General features: G+C 42.5%; 3 protein-coding genes across 6 annotated transcripts in view; 1 reads left to right on the forward strand and 2 right to left on the reverse strand.

Annotated features, from left to right (window-relative positions):
* Nucleotides 1–10,916: 10,916 nt before the first annotated feature.
* LOC125306523 (zinc finger protein 768-like) lies at nucleotides 10,917–19,953 on the reverse strand. Of its 3 annotated transcripts, none has more exons than XM_048261954.1 (6): nucleotides 18,799–19,953; nucleotides 16,743–16,942; nucleotides 13,762–13,880; nucleotides 12,352–12,427; nucleotides 12,182–12,243; nucleotides 10,917–11,719 (listed from the first exon to the last, which is right to left on the reverse strand). In XM_048261954.1, the coding sequence occupies exons 1-6, from the start codon at nucleotides 18,852–18,854 to the stop codon at nucleotides 11,051–11,053; spliced, it is 1,182 nt and encodes a 393-aa protein (XP_048117911.1). In that variant the 5' UTR covers nucleotides 18,855–19,953; the 3' UTR covers nucleotides 10,917–11,050. The 3 variants fall into 3 exon arrangements, with proteins under 3 accessions (XP_048117911.1, XP_048117898.1, XP_048117905.1); XM_048261941.1 differs by lacking the exon at nucleotides 18,799–19,953 and adding an exon at nucleotides 17,061–17,614; XM_048261948.1 differs by lacking the exons at nucleotides 16,743–16,942; nucleotides 18,799–19,953 and adding an exon at nucleotides 16,116–16,531.
* Nucleotides 19,954–21,365: 1,412 nt separating this feature from the next.
* LOC125306499 (zinc finger protein 629-like) lies at nucleotides 21,366–24,706 on the reverse strand. 2 transcript variants are annotated; one of them, XM_048261917.1, is made up of 4 exons: nucleotides 24,191–24,706; nucleotides 23,343–23,440; nucleotides 23,113–23,197; nucleotides 21,366–22,631 (listed from the first exon to the last, which is right to left on the reverse strand). In XM_048261917.1, exons 1-4 carry the CDS (start codon nucleotides 24,429–24,431, stop codon nucleotides 21,460–21,462), a joined length of 1,596 nt encoding a protein of 531 aa, XP_048117874.1. In that variant the 5' UTR covers nucleotides 24,432–24,706; the 3' UTR covers nucleotides 21,366–21,459. The 2 variants fall into 2 exon arrangements, with proteins under 2 accessions (XP_048117874.1, XP_048117881.1); XM_048261924.1 differs by lacking the exon at nucleotides 24,191–24,706 and having other exon boundaries at nucleotides 23,324–23,957.
* A 45-nt stretch (nucleotides 24,707–24,751) lies between these two features.
* yju2 (YJU2 splicing factor homolog) overlaps nucleotides 24,752–26,179 on the forward strand; it is a 68,864-nt gene continuing 67,436 nt past the window's right edge. Inside the window, exons 1-3 of the mRNA XM_048262070.1 lie at nucleotides 24,752–25,017; nucleotides 25,432–25,532; nucleotides 25,832–25,976. Of these exons, the coding sequence (XP_048118027.1) occupies nucleotides 24,994–25,017; nucleotides 25,432–25,532; nucleotides 25,832–25,976 (270 nt within the window). The 5' untranslated portion in view covers nucleotides 24,752–24,993. The remainder of the gene's footprint in view (nucleotides 25,018–25,431; nucleotides 25,533–25,831; nucleotides 25,977–26,179) is intronic.

Here is a 26,179-nt window from a genome sequence, read left to right on the forward strand (position 1 = left end):
AAAAAACACACATCACTTTCAGCAGTTATGTACGTAGCTAACCAGTGTTCACCAGGTTGGTCTGAATTATGCGTATTAATTATCACAGATGTTGGTAAGTGATACACGGGTGTTTGAGGTAGCTGATCACAAGCCAACACCCCTAGAAAATATGCATTTTTGGATATATTATCCATAATAGCCGATAATTCAACAGTGTTCATGATCTTTCAGTAGTAGTCCATCAAAATCTGTCTTCGATTAGACATCTCGATTATACTGTCAAATACGGCATACACAATCAAATTTATAGTATTCGGGAGCGGTTGTCTGAACCGAACTTCCAATCGGATATTGCCTGACTTTATTGAGAGATGCTGCCCACACTCCTCGTCAGGGGTTAAATTAAATGCGAACATACTGTATCCAGCTAAGAAGTCTTGTCGGTTTATGACCAATGCTTTGTTTTTCAGGTGTCTTTCAGTGGATAACACCAATTGGTAAAACTCACGTCCGGCTGATGCTTCATTAAATTTTGGTTGTAGCGGCTTAGACGGGTATTGCTGTCCATCTGCATAAACGGCTAGGAATTCCAGATCATAATGTTTAAACGCATAAGGGTTTTTAGTGTAAGATCCAGTATAGGCATCATTAATCGCACATGGCTAATATGATGGATTTTGGTAATGGCCCCAGAAATAGGTTTTCCTGATTAGCCACCCGCGTACCAGCTGGTATTGAGACATTTTTTAGACATACTCTATCAATAGGGTATTGATGATGACCCAGTGCATGACCCAGTCTCACAGCCGGAGATACAGAAACTTTCTTCACAAAAAGACTTGCTGAAAGAGTGTTGATTTTGTATGCTATAGCATCGCTACGCATTAGACAAAATTCATCCTTCGCTCTAGTTAATCTTATTTTGATATCAATCCCGTTTAACATCAATTTTGTCGCTATGGATCGGTGCTAACAATTCCACAACATTGCTCTCTTCAGAAAATGCGGCTCTCTTTGTGAGACCTTCGTTAGCCCCTGCAGGATTCCTGTCATCCATATGGCCAGCTGTGTCTTTGTAAAACAGCCCCGCTGAGAAAATTGTCTCCAGGGCCTCACGGTCATAATTCAATAGACAATCTATAATACACCAGTATGGATATGTGTCTGAGCTCTGTGATATGAGACGATCCCCCAGTGTTACGTCGACCTGAGAGAAAATTGAGCCGCCAGGATAGTTTATCATCCCCACAGGTGCCCCCGCTGGTATGTCCGCCCCAGGTGATTTTTACCCTTGTATATAAGGGTGAATTATTCAAATCAATATAGTCTTCGCCATGCCCCGCGATGAAGAATTCCAAAGGTCCAGTTTCTGACAGAGCCGATATGGGGGGTATCTCAACATAGGTGTTTTTCTCTATAGCCGTTTGAGTCATAGGCACTGTAAAAGTAGCCGATTGTGACTATATTTTTTGTTTCCCCCGATATCTCTACACATCGCAGGAGGGGTACATAATAGTCGCCTACAACTTGGTGGTCTATAATGTCTGTATAGACAAACAGCGCATATTCACCGCCATACAAATCAGCAATGTGGGGATCTACCGGCGCTTCGGAGGTACCACAAATGGAACCATTTCTTCAAAACCTAGAATCCTGGCTAGCTTCCCTCGGAATGTTAACGAAACACCACTTTCGGATGATGTCACACAGACTTTGTGAAGTAGTTCATCATAGGTAAACTGTATATGGGACCCGATTCTATTGATTTCTTCTATGATATCAGCAATGCTATTGTAGAAAGCTTCACGAAGTTCACCAACAATAAGGATGTTAGTAGTTGTATCGGTAATTGTAAATTTTGAATGTTTTTTCTGAAATGGAACCCATGTTTTGGGATACATAAACTCGATTAAAGCGACCTCCCAGGCCCCCCTTAGTGTTAGTGTTTTTGCAAGTTTAGTTCTGTAGCTGGATATTCTATTGTCGGGGTAGATATCACGACATGCATTGCTTGGTAAAGTCACATAAAAACCTTCGTCCTCCACGATGTCGCTGGTGTGAATAAGGATATGTAAGTTGTGCAGTGATTTAAAAGGCATTTTTTAAGCATCAACGACATCTTTTGCGGGGACCCATGAGTTAAATTTTGATGGCCAACCTAACCATTTCACCAATACCATACGAGTCCTACCCACTCTTTTTCTTTCCAAAATCTTTTCCACTTTGAATGCCTTATCCCTGTTTATGAGGATTTTTTGCAACTCCTCTTCATAAAAGGTCCCTTCTAACATGTCTCCATCATAGTCTTTCAACCTGTAAACAGGAGGGTTTCGAGGTACACACTCCGCTATGGTGAAAAACTCCCGTGTGTAGTTTTCCTCATAACCCTTTGTGAATGCGCCTCTGACCTTAGATACCCTAACAAGATCTCCTATTTTGAATTTGAACACAGATTTTTTGGCAGCAGTAGTCTTGCCACCATACAGGTTTTTAAACACAACATTTTCTTTTGTCACATCCACAGGTCTCATTTTGATACTACGATGATAGCTGTTATTATGAGACGATACCATATCAGGTAAGATCACAGTAGCGTTTAGAGTTGGCAGCTGTCAGATAACGCCACATTCTTGATTTAATAGTTCTGTTGAATCATTCCACGACACAGGCTTTTAATTCGCTCCCCGTGGCAAAATGATGGATGTTGTTTCTACTCATTACTCTCTGAAAATGGTGATTAAAAAATTCCTTCCCGCGGTCAGTCTGCAACTTTTCGGGTATACGACCCTCTTCTATGATTGATTCAAAAGCCGCTGCTACCTCCCTCCCTTTGCTTTTCAAAATACGCGCCCAGGCATATTTGCTAAAGACATCAATACAAGTCAGCATATATTTAGCATTGTCATTCTCTTTGGAGTACATGGACATGTCAACCAGATCCGCTTGGAATTGTTTGTCGATACCATACACAATTACTCTATTCCGTTTGTAGTCGACACGTACAGGTTTATGAAGCGTGTAAGCATCCTCTCCTGACAACCATTCGGTGACATCCTTATCGGGCAGATGTGCCCCTGTATTTTTAAAGACCGCTTCTTTTAACCTAGTTTTACCACCATAAGAACCCTCACTTGAAGGTGTGTAGTAGGTTGTATTTAGAAGATCCTCCATGTTGCACCCCACACAAGTAATGACGGACCATGACATGCGTTCACGATCTTTTATTAGTCAAACAGAATCACATATCCATCAACGGTAGTGAATCGAGGTAGTTTAAAAATTTAACACACGCGTCAAAGTTCTTAACAAGTAGGAAATCCACTAAGCTATTCACAACCGCATAGACATCCACAGCTTCATTTCTATGTTGTTTAATGATACAGATATCAGTCACATATGTATAGAGCGCTATGATGTGGCCTATTTTGAATGTATTCTCTAGACTGACAGCTATACATTTTACAATTTCACACACAGAGACATGAAATGAATCTGAGGTGTTGCATGACGATGGTAAGGCGCAACAAAATCAGTGGTGTAACATGTAGATTCCTCTGCTATGACATTACACAGTATAAACCAGTCTGCTGCAGACGTCGTGTGATCTATAATGGTATGGTAAGGTGAGTGCTATGCTAGCACAGTCCCTAGCATTATTCGTAAATGAGTGAGTAATATGGCAGCATACTCGCTAGCTCATTTGTAAATAAGTTAGTAACACGGTAACATATTTGCAGGCCTTTCTGTAGCTTAGAAAAGTTACCTGTGTAATCTCCTGGCAGCATATACTCTGCCTCAGTTGGCATTGCCCAACAATTTCCACAAGCACACCTATATAATAATTAAAATAATAATAATAATAACTAGAAAAGCATTTCCTGAAGGAAATACAGTGCATGCAAAGTTGTTGCTGGGTTGGTTGCTAGGGTAATTATAGTGGTTGCTATGCTATAAAGTGGTTGCTAGACTGTTGCTAGGGTAATTATAGTGGTTGCTATGCTATAAACGTGGTTGCTAGGTGGTTGCTAGGTTGTTGCTAGGGTACTTAAGGTGGTTGCTAGGCTGTTGCTAAGGTAATTATAGTTTTTGCTATGCTATAAAATTGGTTGCTAGGTTGTTCCTAGGGTACTTAAGGCGGTTGCTAGGCTGTTGCTAGGGTAATGATAGTGGTTGCTATGCTATAAAAGTGGTTGCTAGGTTGTTACTAAGGTATTTAAGGTGGTTGCTAGGCTGTTGCTAGGATAATGATAGTGGTTGCTATGCTATAAAAGTGGTTGCTAGGTTGTTGCTAGGGTACTTAAGGTGGTTGCTAGGCTGTTGCTAGGGTAATTTTAGTGGTTGCTATGCTATAAAAGTGGTTGCTAGATTGTTGCTAGGGTAATTATAGTGGTTGCTATGCTATAAACGCGGTTGCTAGGTTGTTGCTAGGGTACTTAAGGTGGTTGCTAGGCTGTTGCTAAGGTAATAATAGTTTTTGCTATGCTATAAAATTGGTTGCTAGGTTGTTGCTAGGGTACTTAAGGCGGTTGCTAGGCTGTTGCTAGGGTAATTATAGTGGTTGCTATGCTATAAAAGTGGTTGCTAGGTTGTTGCTAGGATATTTAAGGTGGTTGCTAGGCTGTTGCTAGGATAATGATGGTGGTTGCTATGCTATAAAAGTGGTTGCTAGGTTGTTGCTAGGGTCATTATAGTGGTTACCATGCTTTATTATGTGTAAATAGTAAAAAAAAGTAAGAATAGTTAAAAGTTATTGAAATTGGGAGAAATAGAGAGGGATAGAGAAAATGAGGGAAAGTGAAGAAAAGGAAGTGAAAGAAAGTTGGGATGAGAAGTGAGCTATTCAGTTGAATGGAGAGGGACACAGAAGAGGTTCCATTGAAGTTGCTGCAGGCAGTCAGTGAGAGAGCACAGGTGCAGTTGATTGCATTCTAATTCCTTAATAGCCTATTATGATGTCATAAAAGCAATGTTAAGTCTATGGGAATTTTAAGTTTAGTTTTTATTTAATATCTCAAAAAGTAAAAGTCGAAATATGAAAAGTCATAGAACGAAAGTTTGGTTCAAGAGCTATGTGTCAAAGTTTGAACCAAGTTTCTACGATAAGCGGTTCGAGTCAAATTAGGGCCTGGAAGAATAATAATAATAGAGAACTAGAAATGCAATTCCAAGGAATTACCAGTGCATGAAAATGCTAAAGTTGTGATGTAAAATATCATGTATAGTTAAAACAGATAATACAGAGATGGTTACTACGGTGATGCTAGGATAGACATGGTGGTTGCATAGCTTAATAAAAGTTGATAGTTTAAAAGTAGACTGTTTAAAAGCTGAATGTAGATAGTTTACAAGTTGTTGATAGACAGCAGATAGTTTAAAAGTTGTTGATAGTTTAAAAGTAGACCGTTTAAAGGTAAATAGTTTAAAAGTTGTTGACAGACTAGAAGTTTAATGAATGTTGATATTCAAATAGTTTAATGGCTGTGTATAGGTAGATATTTGACGATAACTGAAAGTTGGAATGGCTCTAATGTTTGCTAGCAGTTATGCTAAGATTTTTAAATATGCTAACCATGCTACTTAGCTAACGTTTTCTAGCAGTTTTGCTAAACATGCTAACTATGCTAGCAATGCTAACTATGCTAACCATGCTACTTAACTAACTTAACTAAGGTTTTCTAGCAGTTTTGCTAAACATGCTAACTATGTTAGCAATGCTAACATGCTAACTATGTTAACCATGTGACTTAGCTAACCTAGCTTATCATTTTTAGTAGTTATGCTAACTATGCAAATTATCATGATAACATGCTAACTATGCTAACCACGTGACTTAGCTAACCTAGCTAATCATTTTTAGTAGTTATGCTAACTATGCTAATTAGCATGTTAACAATGTTAACATGCTAACTATGCTAACCATGTGACTTAGCTAACCTAGCTAATCATTTTATTAGTTATGATAACTATGCTAACTAACATGCTAACTATGCTAACCATGTGACTTGGCTAACCTAGCTAATCATTTTTAGCAGTTTTTAATAAAAATACTAACAATGCTAGCAATGCTAACACGCTAACTATGCTAACCATGCTAACTAGCTACAGTGGGTAGGAGTCATAGTTGATGACAAATGTTGACATAGTTGATGACAAGTTAAAAGTTGTTGATAGACAGCTAGTTTAATAGATAGTTTAATACTAGTTTAAAGGTAGACTGTTTAAAAGTTGAATGTATATAGTTTAAAAGTTTAAAAGTTGAATGTAGATAGTTTAAAAGTTGTTGATAGACAGCTAGTTTAATAGATAGATAGTTTAATGATAGTTTAAAAGTAGACCGTTTAAAAGTTGAATGTAAAAAGTTCAGTAGTTTAATGGGTTACATTGTTTAACAGTGGATTATTGTAGTGAGGACTTTTATTTTGAAACAGTTTTGGGCAGAGGAAACAGTTAAATAGGATGTGTAGTCTTAATTGACCCAGATTGTATGCTTAAAGCCTGAGGCTGCAGGCCTGAACACCTGCCATAGGATTCTAATTGCTTAATGGCCGTATTATGATGTCATAATCAGCAATGTTAAGTCTATTGGGATTTTTAAAAAGTTTTTCTTTAATAGTTTAAAAAGTATAAAAGTTTCAAAGTTGAAAAGACATACCAACCTGATCTGTTTGAAGACCTACGTTACAAAGTTTGAATGAAATTTCTAATTTTAACTGTTCAAGAGAACTTGAGTACGGAAAAAGTGGTAAGCGGAATAATAATAAGAAGAAAAAAAGAAGTTGTTGTTGCCTAGGAAGAACAGTACAGTGCATTTTCATGCACTGTAATAAGAATAAGTTGCCTAGGAAGAACAGTACAGTGCATTTTCATGCACTGTAATAAGTCAGAAGAAGCCCGTGGAATAACAATATTAATAACAATAAGCATTTGCATGCACTGTAATAAAAGCTAATCAAGTGCTGTGAATCTAGTGAAGTTTCAAATACAAGCAAATGTTAAATATTGTAAAAAGACTGGCTTTGTCACGCAAAATTACATTACGTTTACTTCGTAACAGGCTGAACAGGGTAAAGGCTAATAGCCAAGACTAATTTGGCATGTAGGAGAGATAGCAAATACATTGATTTAAAAAGTTAACAAACCATTTAGAAACTGCTTGCAGCATTCGTGAAGGTGTTTTTGCAGGTGGCTCCTCTTCATCTTGATCTGGGTCCGACTCTGGGTCGAAAATGTTGGGCTAGAGTGCGCCTCTGTATTCCGTCATTTTCACCCAAGCAGTGGAGGTTTTCACGTGAAGAAAACGAACAGCATAAACATCTGACAGGTAGGGCGTGGCCAGCAGTAGCTTATTTGCATAAAAGTGACAGAGTCCTTAAATGGCTCATTCTAAAAGGGACTGAAGCTGGCAAGAATAGAGGCTGCAGAGATCTCTTTATGTGAGATTGATTTTGTGCAAAAAACTTTATGAACATGTTTTGTATAGCCCATAGACCTATTCTAACTTGTTTAAAAAGAGGTATAATATGTCTCCTTTAATACCAACACACTGCTCAAGAGGAGAAGGATGGTATGATCAACTGTATCAAAGGCTGCTGTGAGATCTAACAGGATGAGCATATCAGCATCAGTAGCTATTAAAATATCTTTACAAACTAAGTAATGCAGTTTCCGTACTGTGAAGGAGCCAGACTTAAAACCAGACTGGAACACATCAAAAAATGCCTTGCGTGTCTAAAAAAGATTGCAGCTGTGTAAGCTCAACTTTGGAAAGGGATGGGAGTTTGGAAATGGGTCTAAAATTGGAGAGGACTTCAGTGTCTAGATTCGGCTTTTTAATCAGAGGCTGTACTGTAAATTTAGCTGGTACAATACCTGTCATAAGGCTGCTATTAATGGCATTTAAGACATGAGGTCCAGTATCATCAAAAATGTCTTTAAAAGGCTTGGGAGGGACAAAAAAGAACTTCAAATAAGTTGGGTCTCAAAAAAGTTAATTTCATGTATTCTAGATTCAATAGATATCAAGTGAAATATGTCAAGCCATTTTTGTTTTGATTTTGATGATTACAACTTACAGCTCATGAAAACCAAAAATCAGTATCTCAAAATATTAAAATAAAGAGGTTACAATACAGAAATGTCGACCTTTTGATAACTAAATTAACTAATGACTAATCTTAAATAGTTCTTTTAGACACTCATAACTTGGTCAGGCTGCTTTTGCACAAATGACTGCATCAATGTAGTGTGGTATGGAGGCAATTAGCCTGTGGTACTGCTGAGGTGCTATGGAAGCCCAGGTTGCTTTTGATAGCGGCCTTACAGTTGTCTGGCCAATCAAGCACAACTTCCCTTTATTCACTTCCTCTGTACCCAACCACAAGTTCCTCTTTGATGTTATATTAACATGACATGGAAAGTGGACAATGAGTCGAATAGGAGTCAGTGCTGGAGGGAAAAAGTAATGTCACTAAAGGGACACACCCACCCATGTGTGTATGTGCACATATGCATTCTTTTGTTATGTGTAACTAGCTTTCCTTAATCCACTGTGAAAAGTTTTACTGTAAGTAACCACCTATTCCTCTTTCTTCTGATATTATATCAATTTCTGTGGCTGGGCTTAGCTGCTAATAGCCTGACTCTTCAGTAGTTCATGTGCTGTGGTTCCCAGTGTAGCTATACTGGGTTGTGGCTTAGGCTGATTGGTCAATACAAACACGTCTGCTTTTCCTGTCAGGGTGTGCACCGCGGCCACAGATTTGCTTCTGTTCCTGTTTTTGTTAGGCCTACTACGCACTTTGTGTAGGGCCCCCGCAAATTAATCAAGGCCCCTCACATCAAGTTAGTGAGAGTTATATTGTTGATGAGCAAATGAAGCAGAACTATCAGGGCATGAGAAGAAAAACCTCCATGAGAGTAAACTGTGGAACAGCAATTGGATGAACTTGTTGTGTTCCTCTTCAGGTTTGACGTCAACAAATAATAATAAACTGATCTGCGGACTTGCATCTCTCAAGTCTCTAACTATAGGCAATGAAATTAAGTGAATTCACATATGGTTTTAATGACATGAGTAACAGGCTATGCAATTATTGGCAAACTTTTAGGCCTTCATCAGAAAATAGCCTAGTCCTTCTAGCTATCCGGTTAGCTCACGTCATGTCATGACACTCTGCAATCCAGAAAGAAAAGAGAAGAAGAAGAGATCTCTTCGACTTGTTTGGCTTTTCAACATTTATTTTAACTACTGAATTCTATACAAGGGCCAACTTCGGCGGCGATATAGGTAGCGGGAAGTTACATCAAGGTAGTGAAATGGGAAAGGAAATGAGACGTCTTCGGTGAACTGAAATTGAATTGACCAATCACATGCAACAAGTGTCAAACTTCCACTTTGTGCATCTGACTTCGCCCTGGCCACAGTCACATGCCCTGTCGGCAAAATACGCTTTCAAACTCACACCCCATGACTTGCATCCTCATATCCTTAGGCTATAGGCTTACATCTAATTTCCAAGTAATATGGACACGAATTACTCTCCTTCTTGAAGTTAAAAAAGTCAGGAGAATTTGCTTGTATTTATGTATTAGATAACAATTGTATAAATATTTCCAATTAGTTCCTGGTGTTTTAAAACATAAAAAAATAAACTGACTGGCAGCTGTTGTCCAGTTGGTGTATTCACTCCCTCAGAAGAAACACACTGCCCTCCGGTGGCACAATATCAAAGCACGTTTAATTTCCGAGTTAAAGGTACAAATGGACACAATTTCCTCATGTAGGAAACCTAAGTCAGGGGTCCATTCCCCATGCAGCTGCAGTATGGGCGATAGCACTCATATGAATAACGAACAGCAGGTCAGGACCATACATCAGAGTTGTATTCAAGTCACTATGCCTCGAGTCCGAGTCCAGGTGCGAGTCTCCAGTGTTCAAGTCCAGCACTGTTAACACAGCTAAGAGGATCATTGGAGCACCACTCCCCTCCCTGCAGGACATTTATACCACCCGCCTCACCCGCAAAGCACTAATGATTGTCAAGGATACAACCCACCCTGCACACAAACTTTTCAGCCTCCTGCCCTCTGGAAAGCGGTACAGGAGCCTCCGCTCCCGCACCACCAGGCAAGTAGCAAGTAGCTTCATCCACCAAGCAATCAGGATGCTGAACACTCTACCCACTCTCCCATCACTGACAGTTCATGTCTCCAGGCATTTGGCGCTGTTAAAGTTAACATCCGTTATTGTAGGAACATGGCGTGATGTGTGATGTATGACATGAAGCTCCATTGCACTAATATTAATACTAAAAATAGTTTAGATATTAAAATTCTATACCAAATAATATTCTAATGACATATTACAATTATAGCCTAATGACATTACAAAAAAAAAGTTGAGTCCGAGTCCTGGACTCGAGTACTACAACACTGCCATACATGCACACATGGGATATATAGCGATCAGCAGCTGCCTGTTGAGGGGCTACAACTGGGCTCAGAGGGATCAGGATTCGAGTGGGTTAGCCTCAGTAAGTCCTTGTAAACATCAAACGCCTTGTAAATCCTTGTAAACGCCACCTCACCTCCAAAACCTGGGAAACTTGGGAAGATTTTGCTGTAAAGGTGCATATTCTTTCAGAAGCACTTCATGCCATACTTTTGAGCAAATACAGTTGTTTATTTAAGATTAATATGCATATGTTTTAAAGGGATCATAGAATGGATGAACAGAGTATTTATATATTATTCTTTGATGTTAACATAGAAGGTTTGTAAGTTTGTAATGTAACATTATTGTCCAATTTGTTATAGAAACTAGTTGACGTTTCAGAATTTGTTGCTGGAGCTGGACTATGAAAGCTCCGTGATTTCTGATGGTAGTAATTTATGACAAGCGACAATAAAGCAATAAATTGGTCTTCACGACGATGACAATTTTCACATTTATTACTCTTTTAAGTCTTTATGCAAATATGACATATCAAGACACCAAAACTTAAAATCCAGCCGCTGAAATAAAAAGCATGTTAATCACTGAGGGAAAAAAATGGTTTTAACTCAACCCCTAAGGTCCCTGCAACTGCATGTTTGGCTGGCTGGCTCCACCACACTCCCTGAAGTGTGAGCGCATGTGTCGCTTGAGGTGGTGACTGAGGGTGTAGTCCTTGCCGCAGTGGGAACAGCGGTAGGGCCGCAGGCCGCTGTGCAGCCTCTCGTGCGTCTTCAGGCTGCTCTTCTGCGCAAAGTGCACCCCGCAGATCCCGCAGGCGTACGGCCGCTCACCCGTGTGCGAGCGCATGTGCTTGGTCAGCTCCGACGGAGCCAGCAGGTGCTTCTGGCACACCGGGCAGACAATCGGCCTCCTGGCCATGCCCCGGCCCTGGCGCGGCATCGGTGGTGCCACGTAAGCCATGTTGGTTCCCATGGAAACACTGAATGCTTTGCTGGTCCCTGGCCCTAGAGGCAATGGGGGCGTGAGGGGCGCCTCTGGCTGATGCTCGGGGCTGATGGGGTTGGAGTGGAAGTAGCCAAACGCCTGCTCCACCTGGGGCAGGAATGGCAGCAAGTGCTCGGCCTCCTCACGGGCGCCTACTTCCTCCTCTTTGGTGAGGGGGGTCCACCGCGAATCCTCGGCACTGCTATGGGTCTGCTTGTGCTCCATGGAGTCCCCCTGAGCCACCCGCACCTCCTGCGGCTCAGCCTTCAGCTCCAGCTCCCTGAACTGCACAGGCTCCTGCAGGAGAGGAGTGTGACGACACACTGAACACATACAGGACTGGTAGGCTGAATTGAGTGTGTGTGTGTGTTTTTATGGAGATTTTAAGTTTTCTTCTAAATTCACATTTACACATTTAGTCATTTAGCTCAAGCGGAGGCGGCTTCCAAGGTACAATAATCAAGATACAATAAAGGTACAGTGCCTCTAGGATATTGTTAGTGCAGCAGTAAGTTCTACTCGCATAGAACAGAATAACATTTCAAGCGAAGTCAAGGGAGGGAGAAGAGGGATAGTCAAGATAGGGAAGAAGGTGCAGCTGTTAGTAGGGCTTAGTGCTAAATCCATGTGAGATACTGGCCCTGATTTTATGTTTATGTACCACACCTAAATGAGGTGTGTGTGTGTGTGTGTGTGTGTGTGTGTGTGTGTGTGTGTGTGTGTTCCTGTGCTGTGTGAGTGCCAAGCAAATGTCCTCACTTGAGAGAGTTGCAGGTGTTCTCTTGTGTTCTCCGCAACAGTGGTGTCAAATCTCACAGGCCCTGTAACAGCATTACATCAACGTAAGCAGAAAAACTAAATCCTCCAAAAGGATAAATTGAAATTTTAAGATTTCAATATGCGTACAATGTGTATTGGTGTGTACCCACCTGCTTCTTGGCTCCAAAACTCATCTGTAGGTCCCTCTTCTTTGATACGCACAAGGTGAGGATCCTCTTCCAAAGACTGCAAGAAATCAGTAATCTATATCTATATACATCAATTAACACCATTACTCTCCACAGTGATCTATATCTATATACATCAATTAACACCATTACTCTCCCCAGTGATCTATATCTATATACATCAATTAACACCATTACTCTCCCCAATCAGCACTGGGCTACACCTTAGTGGGAAGCTACACCAGGCGCGTAACTGAAGCGTTACGTTCGCAATGCGTAAAATCCATTTTAGAAGCTTGGTCTATTTTTTTTAAACGTACGCGTCGCAATCACGTCTGGTGTAGCTACTTCCATTGATTACAGTGGAAGCTAATTGTTTCAGCAGATGCAATGCGAAGAGAGCGCTTCAGTAACGTGCCTGGTGTAGATTCCCTGTTAGGGTGCGTGGCGTGAGCATGTCAGCTGCGTGGCGTGTCTGTTTTTTATTTCGACTCCCATGTTAACAGGTTAGACCTTGCACACCATCTGCGTGACACGTACGTCTCAGGCGAGACTGGATCCGCGCCGAAACGCGTGCATGCTAGGAATAGGACACACACTTTTGTCCTCTGCCTTCGAGTGGATACAGTGATCTTCTGTACGTGAAGGAGGCATATTTTGATTTTTGCTACCCCAGAGCTATCTAACTTAATGGGAAGTTACATCGCAAGTTAGCTCTGGGGTAGCAAAAATCAAAGTGTTCCGCCTTCATGTACCGGAGGTCACAGTATACACTTGAAGGCAGTGGACAAAAGTGTGTTCAGGAAAACGTTTGTATTTTCCGATTTCTTCGTCCCCGTGAGAGTTTAACAGGTGTGATAATTCAAAATCCCCATGTTATTGTCTCATAGGAAAAATCTCAAGATACTGGATCTCCTTTTATGGCTTCAGAGGTCTATTCAAAACAGTGAAGAAAAAAAAAAAAGATGTGAGAAGAGATGTTTTAATTGGCAGAGAGGCCGCCGCAGCGCCGCATAACACACGCTTCTGGTAAGCAAAGACATAGAAAACGCCACGCAGCCACCACGCAACTGACACGCGACGTTCACGCCACGGACCCGGTGTGAAACGGGACTTAGCCTACCCAGATAGCAAAATCAGATTGGCAGATAGCGAACAAGCTGGTGACATGCCACTTCTGGTCCGACGCTGGACCACCATCTCTTTAAATTGAACTTGTCATGAATATCAACGAAAGACATTAAATGATATTAAAATGATTTTTTGCTATCTGGGTAGTACTTCTGCTCCACTAGGCCTAGATAAAAAACCAAGACGAGACAGGGCGAAAGAAAGAAAGAAAGAAAGAAAGAAAGAAAGATAGAAAGAAAGACCATGAACTTTTGTTCAGACCTGGTGTTCACTGATGAGTGGCTGTTGAGGGTTGACACCCACAGTCACGGCCTGTCCTTGACTTGTCCAGTCCTGTAATGCATGCTCTCTAGGGGGAGGACAGTTTGAAAGGGGTAAGCCTGTGGAAAAAATATAAAGTGTTATTCATCCCAGATAGCAAAATCAGATTGGCAGATAGCGGACCGCTGGTGGTATGCCGCCGGTGGCGTGCCACTTGTGGTCCGCCGTTGGACCACCATCTATTTAAATTTAACTTGTCATGAATATTAAGAAAAGTTAATAAAATGATATATGGAGTATAACTGAACAAATTAAAAATATTTTACACCAATATATAGATAGATAGATACTTTATTGATCCCCAAGGGGAAATTCTAGGTCTCAGTAGCCTACAGACATTACACACAACATGACTTACAGCAAAAAGGGTAAATATAAGTATATACATATAACAAAACTCCACTGTACAATAGAGACAGTAGAAGATAAGAAAAACTAAATACTAAATATACTATATAAATTAAATTAAAAAAAAATCCACAGTGTGCATGAGGATGATCAAGCATGAGACGCTTGCAGTGACAGGGCCGGTGTTGCACCAAATTCTGTGACCTGTCGAATTTTGTGACTCAAGAGGGCGCTGCTTTAATGGAGTCTATGAATGTACTGAGCTGTACTGACACACTGAGATAATTCTGTTATGTGTGTAATTCTTCTAATACACTTTGTAAATCTTTGAAACATGGAACATTGACCGGGTGTGGGTATATTACTCCACAGGCCTGCCTGTGTATCTTCGCTCTCTATACTATTTGCAGAGTAGAGCTAAAGCCTACCCCTCACCACTCCTGTGTAGCCTACAGGTGGACTTCAGCAGGACAGGTCTACAGGCTACTAGTGTCAAATTATGTCACTGTAACTCTGCAGAAAAAATGCTGTGGAGGTCACAAACTGCCTCCTTGTATATCAGTTTGAGGTGCCAAAAAGGATATTAACAGACAATAGCAAGGAGTTTGTCAATAATGTAAGTAAAGTGTTTGCTGATGTAAATGGCAGTGTAGCCTACAATAGCAGTCCATTTCTGCAGAGTTATAGTGGGGTAACATAATTTGACAGTAGGCCTACAAAATATGTGACTGATCTGGCTGAAGTAGGCTAACAGTGAACTGTGTATTGAGTGAGTCCACTTGTTTACTGGAGTGATGAGAGCTGTTTGGAGTCATCTGATGGTTTGGCTAACCTTCCCAAGTTCACCTGTTGATTGGGCAGCTGCTTGGCGGTAGCATTTCAGATAGCCAGTACAGCTCAGTACATTCATAGACTCCAATAAAACAATTTTCAATTTCAATTTAATTGTACTTATAGAGCGCCAAAACATTACACATGTATCATGGCGCTTTACAGAGTGTTAGACAATCAGAGAAAAGAAAAGAAAAGAAAGAGAGAGGCCCATGGGTAACAGGGTAACAGGGGGGAGGAAAAACTCCCTAGAAATGGAGACACATACTGTAGGAAGAAACCTCGAGCAGATCCACGACTCAAGGACCTGACCCATCTGTCTAGGGTCAGATACAGGACAGTAAGGCCTGTATATATATCAGTATTACTGAAAATCAAAATGGTTAATGTCAATAAGTAAATCAATGGTACTATATATTGTTACAGTATACCATAGTCAGAATAGGCAAGAGAGGGAGAGTTGAGAGAGAGAGAGAGAGAGAGAGAGAGAGAGAGAGAGAGAGAGAGGGAGAGAGGAGAGGGGGTGACACATGAAAAGTCCATGACATGGCAGCATAACTAAGGCATTGTGAGGAGTAACGTTAGTCGACACCAGTGCAGGTATGGCCAGTGACCACCATCGCACGCATGACTGGGGTGCCAGTCACACGAGGACACAGCAGGGTGGTCCATTCCCCCAAAAAAAAACAGGTCACAGAATTTGGTACAACACCGGGATATTGGGCAATTTGTCTGCAACCCGCCAGCAGACCGCCAGAGAACCGATGAGTAAAATGCCAGCTATGCCCCCAATGGACCGACAGTGGTCCGCCAGCCTCTTGCTATCTGGGATGATGGGGTCATGTACCAGAGAGGATGGAGTGTTCCCAAATATTTGGCGATCATGTTTCAAATTTCAAGATCTCCTCAATAGTTGTCCCGACACAACCGTAACTGACAATGAATGGCTCATTTATTTTTACTCAAATTTGTACACGTGCCCCGACAAATTAAAAAATATGTATACGCACATTAGACAAGGGCTTGGTTAAGGCTATGTCTCAATCATAGAAGACACAACGTTTTCACGTTCAGTTTTGCACCAGTGTTTGGCTAAAGGTTAGCAAACTACTTACTCGTTTCAAGTCGCATTCGCACACACGTCAGCTCCTCTTGCACTTCATGTAATTTCCTTTTCAATGCCTCTTTTTCATTTTGATTTTGTGAAATCTCAAGGCGCAATGCCACGTAACTCTCGTCAAAAAGTTTGATTATTTCAGAAATAGCTGCCTTTGAAATGAGCTCCATGATAGAAGCCAATTGACTTTGTAAATTTCTACTTGGGCTTACGTTAGTCATTTGAGATATTGGGTTTTTGTCCGAAGTGTAGCTAAGATCGCGCCACGACACGATTACCTTTTTAAAACAAAAAATAGATTTCTGCAAATATTCCTTAGCAAATAGATCCTTAACATCACAACAACAGAACAGGAAACCGCGGGAGCTTAGGGAGCGTACGAATGATATGACACTGAGTGCCATCTACAGGATGGGCGGAAAAATTAATGAATAAAATGTTTCGTATTTTAAAAGATGCAAATTGATAAATTGACTGTACATATATTTTTTAAAAGACTTGAACAATGCTTTGTTAAAAAGGGCGGTGTTTTGCAATACGTTTATAATAACAATAATATATTATTATTATTATAGGCTATTACAAATGCACAGTAATGTAGCTAGTGGGATAAGGAGAGACTTACCTTGAAGCATTCTTCTTGTGTCTGCATCCCCTGGGCTAACATTTTCAACATTGGTTGTTTGCAGTTTCTGTTGCTTTAGGAGTCGGAAATATCTCTTTTTGTATTTGTTACATTCTTTGGTGACTTGTTTTAGTTTCTCTTCCAGCTCCTGAATTTTCTCTTTTCTCTTTTGCCCAGTACTGCTAGGGACTTTGTGTCGCCTGTCAGAAAAAAAAAAAATAAATCAGTGTATAACGCATCATGCCTAAATTGTATGCCACTTTCACAGTGAATCGTTTTATTAGGGGGAGGTTGTAATTGATAAGTTAATGGACATACACTTGGAGACTCTTCTTCTTCCAATTTTCTGGCAGTTTATGGCTAACAGATTTACGCCGACAGATGGACAATTTATGTCGTCGCAGGAACCTCCAACACCAATGTGGAGATGCAAAGAAACCAATGATCTGAATAACTTTGGCCATATCAAGAGCTTTCCTCCGTATTTGCTCTGTTGAGATATCTTTCCCAGATTCTTGCAATGATTTTATCCAAGACACAAGATCCTGCTCGAGCTGTGGATGATGACTTGAATGCCCTCGATTCGCCTTCTTGTCTTCTGGGAAACTTCTTAGTTTTTCCTCATTAGCACGCCATCTCCGAATCACACTTTCATCTATGCCATATTCTCGTCCGGCCGCTCTATTTCCCTTCTCTTTTGCCAACTGTATTGCATCTAATTTGTACCTAGCAGTGAAAGGACGACGCTTAGCTTTCTCCATGATGCTTCAGCCTCTACGTTGGGCCAGAGAAGTAAACGGGCTCTGATCGGGCTAGGTGTTTTGATTTTACACATTTACTGTACACAGGGCTGCCTGCCTCAGCTCAGAAGAGGGGGCGCTCTGCAGAAAGTTCTTCTTCTGTGAGCTTTGTTGGCAGTTTGCACTCTACGTGCATTACTGCCATCTTCTGGACTGAGGTGTGATTTCACTGAGACATCAATTCAAAACATGATAAAAAAAACGAAATGCCTCTTTCAAGATGAGTTTCTTCCGGGAATACTATCATACTCTTAATTGATTGTGCCCCAGGTAGATTAGGTTGTTTGCTTAAAATCAATTTGTGTTGCTCTCACTAGTTCCTCTCTTTTCCCCCCAGAATATCACATATTAAAACGGTTCTACCTTTCCATAGTATGAAGTTCCAGACTCATGCTTCCCTATTATGTATAAACCATAAACCATGGGCAACCGTGGCCTACTGGTTAGCGCTTCGGACTTATAACCGGGGGGGGTTTGCCGGTTCGAACCCCGACCAGTAGGTACGGCTGAAGTGCTCTTGAGCAAGACACCCAACCCCTCACTGTTCCCCGAGCGCCGCTGTTGTTGCAGGCAGCTCAATGCGCTGGGATTAGTGTGTGCTTCACCTCACTGTGTGTTGCTGTGTGCTGAGTGTGTTTCACTAATTCACGGATTGGGATAAATGCAGAGAGCAAATTCAAAAGAGTATATATATTTATACTTGTTTAAACTTCTGTGCCCTCTCCACAGTCTTTGCAACATCCAGCTGACTGAAGAGAGTATCTGTGTGCATGTGTGTTATTGGGAGTATGGACACAGCCAACCATCACTGTGTTTAAATATACATTTCTTTATCTGTCAGTTATCTGCAAGGTTGGGGCACATAATATCAGGAGCTGAAGAAATCATTCAGAAAAGCAGAATAATCCATTCAGGTTATTTCCCTTTTAACTATCCTCAAAAAACAGAAGGATATTCATTAAAGGTACAGTTTGACGAATGTACATTTCAAAGACCAACTCTAGTAACTGGTAACTTGTCCAATGCAAATACCAGTGCAGCGTGGACAGACATGTGTATTAGCATGTGTCTACCCTGGATAGGTCAGTGTTGTTCACACCTTGTTCTATGGGTAACACAGCAACATATATGTTTGTCGTTTGTTAAAATTTGTTAAAAATAATGAATATGGGTAACACAGCAACATATATGTTTGTCGTTTGTTAAAATTTGTTAAAAATAATGAATTGAATATTGAATAATGAAAAGGTTAATACCTTGTTGTTTTGTGGTGTATTAGCATGTCCAGTCTTGAATCACCATAGTATTTCATGTTATCAAGCTGTCTCCTTGAGATTTAGCAAGGGGAACCGGTTATTAAAGGTTGTATCAGCGATTTCAGGCCCAAAAAAGACCCAAACATAAATTATCACATTCATCTAATCTTTCCTAACAATCTACTAGCTGCCTGCCCCATAAGCAGGCCATCAAAAAAACACGTCTCTGTAGGCAGTGTCATGGAAAATGTCCACTTCCGAATCCAATTTGCCAATTAACAATTACCACTTGACTATTTAGTAATTTAGCACTCTGGAACAAGGCATCCGAAGGAGACAATGTAGACAGAAGACTTTCTGAAGACTGTTGATCTTTATTCTCCATATTGCAATGATAGTACAGCCTAACCAAAGTCCAGACCAACCATCAAAGCAATAGGGAGGAGATGTCATCAGCTGGGGCCCCCGACAAAATCTGCCTACGGAGGGCTATACACTATATTTTATACCCCTTGGCCCTCGAGAAGTGCCACCCTCTCACGTCATCCCCAAAAACACCTTTCACCAATCAGCATTAAGCAGGGTCGCTTACATTGGTGGAAACCATCTTCCCACCATGCATAAAACTATATGCAAACCTGTCTAATGCATAGGAAACATATGTAAAATAGAGGTTTTCTGGCTCTTTCCAGTTTGGGGAAATAGGGCCTTCTTATCTGATTCTCTTCCTAGCTGGACAGGCCCTAAATCATAAGACACAGCGGCCTCCTACTCCCTGTCCTGTCCGGTGCTCACCAGCTGGATAACATCCCCTTCCCTTGACCATGTAAGGAGATGCTCTCATCCAGGTATCCCCAGTACTTTTCCACTCACCCCACTCCTCTGATAGTTGGTCTGGCCTACACAAGATACAATGACCTCACCCTGCTCACAGCACATGCAGTGACATAAAAACTTATGACACTCATGACTACATTCTTCTAAACCATGAAAACCCATGCAATATTATAAACCCTTATGAAACCCATGATTACATCCCTTTAAATCATGAAAATCCACCATAGCAGCCTAGGCTCCGAGATCTGTACACAAAAACAATTGCTACCAACAAGGGTTGGCAACCCCTCAAAAGCAAAACAAAGTAATAACCCGACCTAGATGGCGTTTAGGATTTTAATTGCAAGGGAGGGAGGGAGTAGCGAGCTAGCTCTCTGTTTTGTTTGAACATCAACAGAAGTGACGTATCCCCGCTATCGCTGATACAACCTTTAATGGGCAATTTGTTCTGATAGAATTAACAGAAATTCCTTGATTGCTAAACCAATAAAACAGAACAGTACTTGCATGACATATTTCCATAGGAAACACACCTCTGAACAGAATATGAGTGTGAGTGTGTGTGCATGTGTGTGTGTGTGTGTGAGAGAGAGGGAGAGTGAGAGTGTGTGTATATGTACTTGACTTAGTTGTGTGTGTTTGAGTAAGTGTGTATGAGTGTGTGCACAAATGTGTGTGCATGTCTGTGTGTACAGTCGTTTAAGTCAGGTTTCACACAGGTAGCCGTAACAGCCTGCCCATAGCGGGCCGTACATACCATACCACAATGGCAGCGCTGTGCTCTGAAACCGATAATTTTCATTGGATTGTGCGGCGCAAGAGCGCTTTGCTGCTGCACCGTGCAAAAGCGCTGTGCATTGCAAGCGTGCCATTCACCGATTCCTCATGCACACCACGCTCAGTTCAACAACATTCATCAACATCAACAACAACAACAACAACAGCAGTGGCTACTATGATTTTGCACCAAACCCAGTGGCCAGTGCAGCGCACTCCACTTTGAACGTGAAGCTGCCTTAAGTAGTGTCTGTCTGTATGATACGCCACAGTCTCGTCTTCAGCATTTCTCATGCGCCTCTCGAGGTGGTGCATCAGGGTGTAGCTCTCGTCTTCAGCATTTCTCATGCGCCTCTCGAGGTGGTGCATTAGGGTGTAGCTCTCGTCTTCAGCATTTCTCATGTGTCTCTTGAGGTGGTGCATCAGGGTGTAGCTCTCGTCTTCAGCATTTCTCATGCGCCTCTAGTGTGGTGCATCAGGGGTGTTGCTCTCGTCTTTAGCATTTGGCCTCTGGGGTGGTGCATCAGGGTGTAATCTCGTCTTCCAGCATTTCTCATCGCCTCGAGGTGGTGCATTAGGGTGTGGCGCTCGTCTTCAGCATTTCTCATGTCTCTTGAGGTGGTGCATCCGAGGTGTAGCTCTCGTCTTCAGCATTTCTCATGTGCCTCTCGAGGTGGTGCATTAGGGTGTAGCTCTCGTCTTCAGCATTTCTCATGTGTCTCTTGAGGTGGTGCATCAGGGTGTAGCTCTCGTCTTCAGCATTTCTCATGCGCCTCTCGTGGTGGTGCATCAGGGTGTAGCTCTGCGTCTTCAGCATTTCTCATGTCTCTCGTCTTCAGCATTTCTCATGCGCCTCCGGAGGTGGTGCATCAGGGGTGTAGCTCGTCTTCCAGCATTTCTCATGCGCCTCTCGAGGGTGGTGCATTAGGGTGTAGCTCGTCTTCATTTCTCATGTGTCTCTTGAGGTGGTGCATCAGGGTGTAGCTCTCGTCTTCAGCATTTCTCATGCGCCTCTCGTGGTGGTGCATCAGGGTGTTGCTCTCGTCTTTAGCATTTCTCATGCGTGCCCATGTGTCTCTTGAGGTGGTGCATGAGGGTGTAGCTCTTGCCGCAGTGGGGACAGCGGTAGGGCCGCAGGCCGCTGTGGACGCTCTGGTGCGTCTTCAGGCTGCTCTGCTGTGTGAACCGCTTGCCGCAAGTACCGCAGGCGTACGGCCGCTCGCCCGTGTGCGTGCGCAGATGGATGGTCAGGTGCGACGAGCACAGAAAGTGCTTGAAGCAGATGGAGCAGGTGAAGGGCCTCTCGCCAGAGTGGCTGCGCAGGTGCTTGCGCAGGTAAGACAAGGTGGTGAAGCCCTTCTTGCAGATGCTGCACACGTGGAGGGGCAGCTCAGGAGGGGGCAGGGGCAGGCGCGGGTGGAACTGTGGACCACCAGGGGGCGCCGGCCGTCTCGCCTGTGCGTGTCCCTGATGAGCCGTCCTCTGTGGAGACTGTAGCTGAGGCTGTGTTATGGCCATATCGGTCCCTGGAGCAACGGCGAAGCCCTCCATGCTGGTTCCCTCCATGGAAGGTGGCGTCTGTGAGGTGTCTACATGCAGCACGTCTCCTGGGCTGTCGCCATGGGGATGGGAGTACTGTTCCACCCCGTAGAGCAGGTCGTCAAAGCTATGGTTCGTATCGCTGTCCTCTTCCTCATCCTCTTCCGTGAGGGGACCCCACAGGTCAGCGTCCTCCTGGTCCACTGCCTGGCTCTCAGTCTGTTTCTCTAGTCCAGTCGCAGCGTGAACTCCGATGCCCTGGTGACCCAAGATGGCCGCCTGCTTCCCCTCCTGATGCTCAGCCTTCAGCCTCAGATCGCCGAACTCCACTGTCTCCTCACAGTTCTGTGCATGTGTGCGGCCTCGGCTGGTAGTCTGTGCATGTTTGAGGCTGAGCCGTGGCTCATGCACGCCTGTAAAGCTTGTGGCAGGGTCCGAGGGATATGTATTTGAGCGCTGTGTGTACGTCAGGGGTGCGTTTGAGATGCTGGGAAGTGTGAGATGGGGGTTTGCATTTGGTATGAACGACACATGTGTGGGGGGGTCCTGGGTGAAGGTGTAGGATGTATGGTTTTGTCCTGGGGTTGATTCTCTGAGATGTTGAGAACTTGAGCTTTCTGCATAGAGACGCTGGTTGAAACGGGAGTCATCAGCAATGTTGACCTCGTATTTCATGGGCTCTGCAACAGCAGTTCAAAAGGAAGACCCTCAGTACAGAACACAAATACATACAAATCATGAGCTAGACAACAGATCATGACCTAAAATGTATTTCACTCTTTCAGAGCAGGGATGGATTACTTCACGGGCCTACTGGGCCCAGGCCCAGGGGCCCAAGGGGTCAGGAGGGCCCTGAAGCCCAAGCCTTTGCATGGAATCCTTGCCTCAATATCAACAAATCAGGATGTAGGCTATGAATCTGATTGCAGTATTAGTCATTTAGTATTAGCCATCCCCAAAATGCACCAGAATACAGGAAATCACATCAAACAAATTAAAACATTTCTGGGGGAGGACCCCCAAACCCCCCCTCCCACATATACGACAATTAGTGGGGGGCCCTTAATACATCTGGGCCCAGGGGCCCGAAAGTTCATAATCCGCCCATGTTTCAGAGCTTGTTAACCACTGTGTGTGTGGCCTGTGTATGCATGTGCCCACCTATTTCCTGGCTCCATAAGTCATCCTCCAGCCTTTCCTCTTTGATCTGCATCAGGGTTGAATCCTGTCCTTGACTGCTTGAACACTGTAAAAAAGGACATCAATAAAGTATCTATTTATCTAAAAAGAAACAGAAGAGCACCTGATCTTTTCAAATACTTTTTTGACCTAACACAGCTCTCGCCCTCTCCTCTCTTCTGATTTCACATACTTGTACAATATTTGCACACCTTGTCCTCAATGCTCAGAGGCTGTTCAGGGCTGTCGCTCCTGGCCTCCAGTGTCCCACTTCTCAATGGGCTGCTCCAGTCGTGTTGTACCATGTTATCTGCCGGTAAAACACACACAGGATTCAAGGCATGACAGAAGGGGAAAAGGTGCATTCCCTGCAAGAAATGTGTCTCTGTGTGAACTGTATAGAGCAAACACTGACATCTAATATTTACTGAGTAAGAGGAGGATGGCAAATCCATCGACTTTGTGCTATGTAGTCAGTGGTCAAAATATTTGTTCATTCCGCACACATAGGGCAGCCGTGGCCCACTAGTTAGCACTCAGGACTTATAACCGGAGGGTTGCCGGTGAAGCACCCGATTTGGTTCCCCCGGAAATCCTGTTTCCTTTACGCCACTGTTTTGAAGTTCTTGCGTTGTTGCTAGGTTACCGTGCGTATTCACAGTGCTGTATTGCGTTTTCCGTGTTTTCAGCTACGGTAACCGACTAGAGCTTCCGTGTAAAGACCTAGAGGGGAAAAATTAATTGCACGGGGAACCAAATCGGGTGCTTCACCGGTTCTAGCCCCGACCAGTGGGCCGCGGCTGAAGTGCCCTTGAGCAAGGCACCTAACCCCTCACTGCTTCCCGAGCGCCGCCGTTGAAGAACTGCGCCGGGATTAGTGTGTGCTTCACCTCACTGTGTGTTCACTGTGTGCTGTTTGTGTTTCACTAATTTACCGATTGGGTTAAATGCAGAGACCAAATTTCCCTCACGGGATCAAAAAAGTATATATACTTATACATTTGACCCAGCCGTTTCATTTGAAAGATACTACAGCTGTCCAGTGCCCACCTCTGCTCACCTGTTTCAATTCGTATTTGTACAGTCCTTAATTCTTCTTTCGCCTCCTGTAATTTCCTTTTCAGGTCCTCGTTCTCGTTTTGATGTCGGGAAATCTCAAGGCGCAACACTGCATAACTGTCGTCAAAAAGTTTGATTATTTCGGCAATAGCTGCCTTTGCCAAGACTTCCATTACTGCACCCAACTGTGTCTGTATAGACCCACAGTTAGCGTTAGTCATTTTAACCGCTGGGTAATGCATCAAATATAAATATGAATCTCGATAAGAAAACACAATGAATTATCCTAATAACTAAAAATACGTTTATTACGCGAAAAAGGCATCTAGCACGGCAAAATCAACAACAATCAACTGCTCCTCTGTCTCTCCCTCCTCTGCGTGTGTAAGAACTGGTGAAAGAGTGTAATTGGCAGTGATCGCCACCTATCGGATCAGCGTAATTTGAAATGCTAGTAGTAGTCAAATTTGATGTCTGTCTGGGTTTATAGTTCAAGCTGGGTAGTATTAACTGAAATAGTAAAGGTAACATGATTTCCATCATCTGTGGAGTTTGTTATTTTTAAAAAGAACAGCTGATGAGAAATATTTTATAAAAAATATGCAGCTACGTATTCTAACAGATGGTGGCAATAAAGAGCCAGTATATTGGTTGTCTGGATGAAAATGGAGAAGAAGTAGTAGTAGAAGAAGAAGAAGAAAAATAATAGTAGTAGAAGAAGAAGAATCTCTTCTCTGTTGTCACCGGAAGATTTATAATTCGAGCCTCTTACAATTGTTGGAAGTTTTTTAACACAGGTTCAGAATGTCCGAACGAAAAGTTTTGAACGTAAGTGTTTCTTTTCCACATAACTGCCCATACCAACGCGGTAACGTTACCGACATTGGCCAATTTACTACTTGCTTGTAGCTATCCTAGCTAACGTTAGCTGGCTAACCAGCTCAGTTCTGCTCAACAAACAGAATAGCAGTCTTTCAAAACAAATACTTAAGTCAGCACTTTATAATTAACTTGACGATTGATACTCTTATGTCTCCATTGGTTCCAGTGTCACAGCTCTACCATCACTAACCTTAACCTTTTAACGTTGCGCAAATTGCACTTTCATGATGAGATTATATGACTGGCTGGCCATATTAGCTGGTAGTGGTATTTGTTACTGTTAATCTGATAAATTGGAATAATGTTGACGTTTTCAAGAAGACAACAAGATGATGTGATCATGACTGTCTGTCTTTGCAGAAATACTATCCCCCGGATTTCGACCCCTCGAAAATCCCCAAGCTAAAGCTACCTAAAGACCGTCAGTATGTTGTGCGATTGATGGCCCCATTCAACATGAGGTAAGATCCACTCCGGTCCGTTGACGTCGCCTGCCTTAAAATGCAGTGAAACAGAGAATTCAGTGTGGTGGTAGCAAAGATCCTTGATTACTAGCTCCGCTTTAACCCTCTCTGGTGGTAGTGTGTACGTCACCGTCATTCGATTTCCGTTCTGAGATGGGAAATCCAACGGATATCGAATGACTCCGACGTACACACTACCACCACACTGAATTTTCTGCATCACTGCATTTTAAGGCAGGAAACTAGTACTGAAATAATGTGAGCTGAAGTTGATTGTTGTATTGTGACCAAAACAGGTGCAAGACCTGCGGTGAGTACATATACAAGGGGAAAAAGTTCAACGCTCGGAAAGAAACAGTACAAAATGAGCACTACATGGGACTGCCCATTTTCCGATTTTACATCAAATGCACAAGATGCCTGGCTGAGATCACTTTCAAGGTATGCCACTAAAATTGTGTGCGTGCGAGTCACCTAAGATTTATTGATTGGAAACATGGTATGGTTGAAACATTGAATTTGAAAATGAGTCAAGTTGGAGTGACTGATCAGTTCCCTTCTATATTTTGTGTACATGTCATGTAATGCCTTGTGAAGGTATTTTCAAAGATACTTTAGAATGCTTTATCAACCGTCTCTGGTAT

This window comes from Alosa alosa, chromosome 1, assembly GCF_017589495.1.
Source record: "Alosa alosa isolate M-15738 ecotype Scorff River chromosome 1, AALO_Geno_1.1, whole genome shotgun sequence".
Lineage (NCBI taxonomy): Eukaryota > Metazoa > Chordata > Actinopteri > Clupeiformes > Clupeidae > Alosa > Alosa alosa.